Genomic DNA, 9,113 nt, shown 5'->3' with positions numbered 1-9,113 from the left:
CAGTGGCAGAGTACGAGAGTGGTTTATGTTCTTGTTTATAATATCCAAAAAGGATTGTCTGGCTATTTTTGTTTCTAGGTTCTAATATTTAAGGCTTTGTCTGTACATACCATAGTGAATGTGGAGGCCAGATTTTCTCCATTTGTTTTTATACTAAAATGCAATTGTAATATATCCAAGCTGCCTCTGAAACTTTCTCGCTTTCACGTACAAATGTTATTACGCTAGTACTATGCAGTATTTTATTTGGTTATTTATTAAGATAAAAAATTAAGTATTTACTCAACAAGAGGTGGGTTGATAGATATTCTGCAAGTTAGTCAACAGCTTAATAATAAGAGTCAATTACCTTAAGATACTGTATTGTTTACTACTATGAATGAAGACACACAAGACACTATGCACCAGCGGTTATGCTTTATTAAAGGCTGTAGTCAGCAAGGCTTTAGGCTAACAGCTAGGGCTGACATTAGCTCAAGTCTGCACTCACTCACATTCGAGCCCCAGCTGACGAGTTACAGACATAAACACAGAACCCAATAAGAGTTCTATAAAAGAGTTGATCAAAAAAGCTTAGAGAACAACAGTACAGAACACACAACCTGGAACTGACATGTACATATTTCTTGAACCAACTACAATATGAGGAATTTTGACAAGGTAGAACAATTAGAACACAAGCACAGGGAAATAAGGCGTACCCACTTTTAAATTAACAGTGCTAAAATCTGAATAGCATAAACATGCTTACCATAATGTTATGCTAAATTATATGGACTTTGTTTAAATGTTTAGATAATTCAAACAGATCGATTTACAATGCGATGAGAGACAATATACACATTACTGATATCAGTCTGCTGAGACACAGCCTGTTCACTCTGATCTCCCTGGTTCAGAACAAACTTAATGAGCTGAGCAACGACCAATAAGATTGTTAATATGTGACGCAGATACTGACTGTGTGGGGCTACAGACTGCAATACAGTGCTGAAACGCGCATGAATGAATGCGTGTCTTCCCTGCGATAGACTGTCGAACTGCCTTCCACTCAAAGACTGTTGGGATAGGCTCCAGCACCCCCTCGGCCCAGGAGGATAAGCGGCTTAGATAATGGGTGTCTGGTTGTGTAAAGCATATGAACATATTACATTAGTTTAAATGTTTAAGTGTAATAACCAATAGGAGGCTGATTCAGAACTAGCCTAAAACATATGACTGGCTTAAGAAGAGGTGAGAAGTGAGTCGACTCAAAATGCAGCAGATTTCATAAACATGGAAGTAAAACATAAAATAAGAATACCCTGTATAACAAGCACACACAGGCCTTTATAAGAATATTTTTACATTTCAATTTTTTTAATGAACGTGTTATTATTATTTTCATTATATGTACAACCTTTATGACTGCCAGATGAAGCTGGCTGATTGTTGTTTTGAATAAAAAAGAAAAAGCAAAAACAGACAAAAATACACTTTGCCTAGTAACGCAGTTCATTGCAGAGAAGCTCCCTTAAAGGGGAATGCCACCGATTTTTCAAAATTGCTGCATTTTTCAATCACTGAGTTTTAACAAAGTCATGCAGAGTGGTCCAATGTGAAATGGTAGTAACAAGAACAAGTGGCTACATCCATCCATCCATTTTCCAAGCCTTTTCTCCGTCAGGGTCGCTGGAGCCTATCCCAGCAGTCAAGTTTAGGATGTCTAATTGGCCTGACTGCATGTCTTTGGACTGTGGGAGGAAACCAGAGAACCCAGAGGAAACGCACGCAGACACTGGGAGAACATGCAAACTCCACACAGAGAGGACCCCGGTCACCCGGCCAGGGAATCGAACCCAGGCCCTCCTCACTGTGAGGCAACAGCGCTACCCACCGCGCCATTAGTGGTTACAGTTTAATATAATTTTCATATTATCATATTTAATGCTTTATTGTGCATACATTCATTCAGAATCTCTCTACTGCATAGTTTAGCCTCTTTTGTCTGATAAATGTAACTTCAATGAATTTAGCTCATTGAAAACTCTTGTGCATGTGCAGAATTGTTCAGTTTAAGTGCCCAAAAGCCAGGAAAATGGAGTTAGACTATCTGGCTTTCACTGTGTAGATAGTTATTATTGGCCTAATTTATTCAGGATGTCAGTAAAGACACTGTACTTAATGTAGGCTTATTGGATGACCATTTGAATTTAGAGCCAGCAAAAGTCTTCTAAGCTGCCCTCGATCCACCGGACACAAGTCTGTTATGTTCTGCAGACGGAGATGACATCATCTGCCTTGACGGCGCCACCCCTGAGGTAGTCATCTAATCCCAGTTACATAAAACTACAATTGACCAAATCAGGACTGGACCATTAAGACCTGTCTCTCTCCATCACTGACACACATCACTATTGTAAGCTCAGGAGCTCCTCTGGATGATCCCACAGCACAACCTCAGTCTCCACCAGCAGCCCCTCATCACCTCAGTTAACACTCAGAGGTCAGACAAGTCCAGCTCCATCTGACCAGAGTGCTGCTGAGGTAAAATTTGTTTTTAGGTCTAAATACACCTTCTGCTGCCTTTATGTGGCAGTAATAAACATGAATACATGATGTTATAGGCTGGAGACGCTGCTCCTGCTGAGGCTTATCGGGTGCTGGGGCTTTATCGTAAGTACCATGGCTACTTTGATCACTTTTTTTTTTTAATCTAATGGTCCATGTACATATGAAACTTATTCACAGCAACTACTGTACCATCATGTGCATCTCCAACTTTCTTCTCAAGCTCACATCCCTGCGCCAGGCCTTTTCTGTAAGTGTACCACATAAAACTGGATTCTCCCTTTTAAGTTTCCATATACTGCAATGTAGTATGGTTAACTGTCCTTGCCTTTATTCTTCTGATGATATCCATTTCTTCACTTCATTTTGTAGATCATTCTGAGCGACCCCCAGACCTGTAGTTCCATAATTGCAGCAAGCAAGACAGTTCTTGGAGATCTGGCTACTCTGTACAGCGGGGTAATACATGCTAGTGACAGCTTTAAACGTGTGATGTGCTTAATGAGTTGAAATTAATCAAAAAGATCAGAATAATGAATTAATGAATTATGAATGAACCTGTTGCTTCTGCAGAACCTGGGTGCCTTCCATCACACATATACGACCAGCTGGTGGCTGTAGCTCAGAACACAGCCTATCACAAGGCCATTAGCTCAGAACTGGTGTAGACTGGAGTCAGTTCATACTCAGCTTTTGTCCAAAACATGGCTACATTTTTTTACCAGTGTGTTGGACTAGGACACTAATGTTTCTCACCCTTGCAGATTCACTTCAGCTTCATGGATGGGATGTTTGAGTTGGTGGTGCTTAGAGTGTTTGGAGGAGCAAGGACTCGGATTTCCCCAGTAAGAGAATCAAGTTTAAGTTTGTGCCTGTACATTCATCAAGTATGATTAACTCTTCATACCCATGTAGTCATATTTAGTAGGACATAAAATACTGACTCTGGTAATAGATCAGTGCACTTATACGTTCCTTTTCTTTCTGTAACTGTCCCAGCCTCGAGGAGGACTCCAGTGCCTCCCCCTAGTAGGGGTTATATGTAACACTTCATCTAGGAAGATTGAGTAAGTGACAGGATCTGTGGCCCCATCCCTGATACTTTTAGTCTCAATACTCACCCGTGTAGTATGTTGGTGCCTATTTTGCTACAAGTGACAATCAGTGTGTATGTGTGCTAAAGATGTGGAAAGATGGGCTTCGGGAATCATCTGGATCAGGGTAGCAACCTGAAGTGTGAAGCGTCCTCCACACCCCAGAAGCAAACACAAACCCTCTCCAGTGTCCATAGAAAAATCAACAGCAGGTTAGAGCTTTAGAAATGCTCAAGAAAAACCCTTCAAATAAACGCTGATTCTGAGTCTGCTACAGTCTCTTCATCAAAAAGGCAAGGAAAATGCTTCCTCTGCCTCTTACAGCAGAGTAAGATGTACTTCACTTTAAACTGGCTGATCACGGCTCCCGAGCGGGACGACTAAATCTGGGAGAGAATCGGGTAAAAATAACAGTTTAAAAAAAACTGGCTGATCACGAGGCTGAACTCACGCGCCATCTCCATAGAAACACGCAAAAAAAACATTTTCCTCAACTCCAGCGCAAACGCTGCAGCTGGAAATAGTCCACAAACCAGAACGCTATCAGCTCACCTTTTAAGTCCTTGCTTAAGGATCGCTAACCGCAAGGCAATTTTACAACGGTTCAACAGAAAATATGAGCTTGAAAACCACACACAGAAAAAAATAATAAACACGGAGCTCCTCTCAGGCGGCACGGTGGCGTGGTGGGTAGCGCTGTCGCCTCACAGCGAGGAGGGCCTGGGTTCGATTCCCCGGCCGGGCGGCCAGGGTCCTCTCTGTGTGGAGTTTGCATGTTCTCCCCGTGTCTGCCTGGGTTTCCTCCGGGTTCTCCGGTTTCCTCCCACAGTCCAAAGACATGCAGTCAGGCCAATTGGACATGCTAAATTGCCCCTAGGTGTGAGTGACTGTCTGTGTCTGTCTGTCTGCCCTGCGATGGACTGGCGACCTGTCCAGGGTGTATCCTGCCTTTCGCCCAAAGACTGCTGGGATAGGCTCCAGCATCCCCCCGCGACCCTGACGGAGAAGCGGCTTAGAAAATGGATGGATGGATGGAGCTCCTCTCTGTCACAGCGGCTCTCCAAGCCCCGCCCACGATGATGGCCAGACCATAATATAAAAGATCCGCTTCAAAATAAGAACCTGTGTTATATTCCTCTGCTATTTCTTCATGCCATTTACATCCTTGTTTAACAGCAACGTTGTTCTCTTTCTCTCTCAGAATGAGATGAAGCTTCTTCTAGATGACATCTTTGCTGGAGAGGTGTAATTGTACCGGCTTCCTGAGTCTCTAGCCACTGCTGTGTGGGAGAGCCTGCAGGCCATCTAAGATGTCTCCCTTCCTTTTGTATCCAGCATTGCAGCTTCTTCAGTTTTTGTTAGTCTCCTTTCCCTTCACAGACCCTTTCCCCCCACTCCTCCTTTCTGATGTTTTATTACTGATGTGTTCAGTATTGTTCAGTATTCAGTGTCACAACCTACTTCCGGCGCCGCTGTGGGTGGCAGCCTTTCCGGTATGCTGTATTTCCTTCGGGATCAATAAAGTATCTATCTGTCTGTCTACCTACCTATCCATCCATCCATCCATCCATCCATCCATCCATCCATCCACTTACCTACCTCTCTCTCTCTCTCTCTCTCTCTCTCTGTCCGTCCATCCATCCATCCATCCATCCATCCATCCATCCATCCATCCATCTACTTTTAGTAAAGATTTGCATCTTTTAAAAAAGTTTTTAAAAGACTGTTTACTGTTTTTAATATTCTAGTTTTTCAGCCTCTATTGGCCACATCTGTGCTTACAACGAACACGATTTTTAACACATTTATTTTGTTACTTGTTAACTCAGAACTCACGTTAATAAAAATCATTAGCTCGGCTGATCAACCACTTTTGTAAACTAAAAACTTCCTTTAAGTGAGACTGTTTGAAATAACTATACAAGCATCTGTGCTGTAAAATTGTAGTAGTAATAACAATAATAATAATAATAACAATAATAATAATAATACTAATACAAACCGTTTCGAAAGATTAATGAAAATGATTATTGTTCCTATTTTTAGGGATCGATTCAGGTTTGGGGTTGGAGTTTCCGGCGGAACACATTGCCGCACGGACTCTTTCCCGCTGAGCAGTAATAAAGAAACAGGCCGGGCGGAGCGCAGAGGCGGCTTCGCGGGGCAATTTTTGAAAGTTGTTTAACGGAATCCGGTGTAAATCGGAGCCATCCCAACAGCAACCATGGTAAAACCTGATTAATTTTGTTGTTTTCTCTGTCTGTGTGTACATTTTTCAAGTATTGCGTGGAATCCTGAGACATATCTCGCTAAAACATTGTCATAGCGACTTCCCTGTCCCTACGTTGTGGTTACGCTTAGTACTCGAATATGGCGAGTTAGACCGGGGCCAAAGGCGTTCGAAGGGTTATAGTGATATTTCGAACACGCTCTCTGGTCATATTTGCTCACCATGTAGCTGCTGTCCACTGTATAGCGTGAAATGTTGGTGTGGAGGAGTTTATCATTCATTTCAGGCAATGAATGGGATCGGTGCAAGGCTGAGTTAGCCGAGGTGCTAATGTTACTGCTCAGTGCCGTTGAATAGCTGGTGGCTTCATATAAAAAACACCGCTGTCTCTTCACCTTATAGCTATTAACTTGACAGTCTTTGTCAACTAGACAGCTCAGCTAACGTTTCTATCAGGTCTACACGACTGAAGTAGCCAATAAAGTAGCCTAAATGTCCACAACCTTGGTTAAGTCACTGTTTACGTTAGCCAACCATGTTAGCTAACTTAGCATTGAGAGTTTATTGTAGTTATAGCAGTGGTGGCTAACCTAGCTAAGCTTGTGGGCCATGTAGCTTACATGTTGAAGTTTTTCACTCTTATCTACACTATTAAAAGATGGTTCTTAGGCTTTTAGTAAAAGCAATGGCTCTATTAGAGCCGAGTTCTGTATAGAACTATTTGCATGTTGAAATGTTTCTTTTATATGGTGAAATGGTTCTTCAGATTGATGGAAAATGCTGTATATGGTTCTATATAGCACCAAAAAGGGTTCTGCTGTCGGTGATGTCAGTTTTGTAACAATAGGAGAACCCTTCTTGGTGCAATGCAGAACCATTTTCTAAAAGGTTCAGAGTACCATATGCAACGAATTCTCAGTCTGTATCAGTCTGAGGAATCATTTCACTGTGCAGAGAACCATTTCAGCATGAATTGGTATTATATTGAACTTATGATTCTAAATCGAACTTTTGCCTTTACTAAAGAGCTCTTGGAGAACCGTATTTAAAGTGTATGACTCTTTTTTTGGGCTATGTTAAGTAACATTTTGTTTTGCAGACGGTCGGAAAGAGCAGTAAGATGCTTCAGCACATCGACTATCGGATGCGCTGTATATTGCAAGATGGTCGGATATTCATCGGGACGTTTAAGGCGTTCGACAAGCACATGAACCTCATTTTGTGTGACTGTGACGAGTTCAGAAAGATCAAGTAAGGCATCATAGACTGAAAGCATAACTTGTTCAAGTATTTGCAGTCACTTAATGTCTTTGTTTTAGGTAATGGTGTCTAAATGAGCAAAACAGAACTTTGCTGATTTAAAGAGCTTTTGCTATGCTATGTCCCATTTTAACATGACTTGCCCTGCTCCAGAAGCATGGTTCATTGTGCCGTATTATAAAGTTAACTGCTTCCCTAATTTCTTAGGCCCAAGAATTCAAAGCAGCCAGAGAGAGAAGAGAAGAGGGTGTTGGGTCTGGTGTTGCTCAGAGGAGAAAACCTGGTCTCAATGACTGTAGAAGGACCTCCTCCCAAAGATGTAAGTCACAGTTAATGCTCAAACCCTTCTGTAGTTCATGTAATTGGCTTTACATGTCTCATGTGGTGGTCCTTTTACAGACAGGAATTGCCCGTGTGCCCCTGGCAGGGGTTGCTGGAGGTCCAGGTGTGGGTAGAGCAGCAGGCAGAGGTGTACCAGCTGGAGCTCCAATGGCCCAAGCTCCTGCTGGTCTAGCTGGACCAGTCAGAGGAGTTGGAGGTCCATCACAGCAGGTGAGTAGTCTTCAGCTTCAGGTTGTTTTCTTGCACACCAGAAGGAACGTTTTTATATTGTCATGTCTCTGCTGTATGGGTTGAACAAGTGCCTATGCATGTTGTATATGCATAGTTGGCATGAGGGTACACCTGCATCCAGACTGGAGGACACGAATGTAACTTTTATTTATTTATTTTTTATTTTTCCCCTCAATTTGCTAAATTGCTGTTTAATTTCTTTTAGGTAATGACACCTCAGGGCAGAGGCACAGTGGCTGCAGCTGCAGCAGGAGCCAGCATCGCTGGGGCCCCCACTCAATATCCTCCAGGCAGGGCTGGACCTCCTCCACCCATGGGAAGAGGAGCGCCACCTCCAGGTATTCTAAACCTTCTATCTACTTGCAACCGCTCTCGGATCAGTTTAAAGGGGAACGTTGTGCAAAGGTTTAGCCCCCTTGTCGGTTTGCAGAGTAAAGTGGCTGTGCAGATTCTGTAGCCATGATGAAGACTTATGCAAACTGAGACAGATGAAGAGGCATTTCTGAAGCAGGGTTACTCTGAGCTCAGAATCTCATACCCTTACAGACTGTTGAGACTGTGTTTATGGGCTCAGTGTCACAATATGTTGGTGGTAACTGTAAATGTTGGACTGAAGCCTGTCCTCACATTCTCTGTAGGTATGATGGGTCCTCCCCCTGGTATGCGGCCACCCATGGGCCCTCCAATGGGCATGCCCCCAGGCCGTGGTGCCCCTATGGGCATGCCACCTCCAGGGATGAGACCTCCACCACCAGGAATGAGAGGTAAGACTAACTTGGAGCATTCTTCTTTTTTAAAAAAAGACTTTTGCTGTTTGTTAACTGCCGGTTAACATGACTGTCATCTCTATCTCCACCAGGACCACCTCCCCCAGGCATGCGTCCCCCCAGGCCTTGATTCTCCACACTGGACTCAAATGTGTTTTGAGGCTTTTCTCTTCCTTTTGCAGGAAGCATTGGCTGTGGGCTCTTGTATAGTTTCAGTTCATTGTTCTTTTTGTAACTTTTTTTTAATAAAGTATTTGATTTATCATTTTAAAAAGACTCCTGGAGTGTATGCTTCCACTGCTTTTTGCTTCTTGTAAATTTAAGTACATTTTCAACTGCTGATTTTACCGGTTGATGAAAGCAATGGCCTATAGACAAGTAGTTTTGAGTGCTGATGGCCAATTTTGCTTAACTTGACAAACAGGATGGCTTATGTAATGTATGAGCAGAATGTTGAAGGCATAACAGGTTGTGGGTTTTTTTATTTATATTTTTTATATAAAAAAATATTCACTGCAAGTCTGTAGTGTTATAAAGCTGGTTAGGTTTAAAAATGGTTTGTATTTGGTCAACAGAATGTGGCAAATAGCTTGTCATACCCTTGCAGGGGAAAAAAGAAACTTCAATGTAGTCTCATAA

At 42.6% G+C, this 9,113-nt stretch overlaps 1 protein-coding gene across 1 annotated transcript; it reads left to right on the top strand.

Annotated features, from left to right (window-relative positions):
• Positions 1 to 5,721: 5,721 nt before the first annotated feature.
• Positions 5,722 to 8,748, top strand: snrpb (small nuclear ribonucleoprotein polypeptides B and B1). Its single transcript, XM_017705175.2, has 7 exons — positions 5,722 to 5,871; positions 6,974 to 7,125; positions 7,342 to 7,453; positions 7,534 to 7,686; positions 7,913 to 8,045; positions 8,346 to 8,471; positions 8,567 to 8,748. Exons 1-7 carry the CDS (start codon positions 5,869 to 5,871, stop codon positions 8,602 to 8,604), a joined length of 717 nt encoding a protein of 238 aa, XP_017560664.1. The 5' UTR covers positions 5,722 to 5,868; the 3' UTR covers positions 8,605 to 8,748.
• Positions 8,749 to 9,113: the final 365 nt, after the last annotated feature.

This window comes from Pygocentrus nattereri, chromosome 26 (assembly GCF_015220715.1).
Source record: "Pygocentrus nattereri isolate fPygNat1 chromosome 26, fPygNat1.pri, whole genome shotgun sequence".
Classification (NCBI taxonomy): domain Eukaryota; kingdom Metazoa; phylum Chordata; class Actinopteri; order Characiformes; family Serrasalmidae; genus Pygocentrus; species Pygocentrus nattereri.
This window is presented reverse-complemented; position numbering and strand designations above follow the sequence as displayed.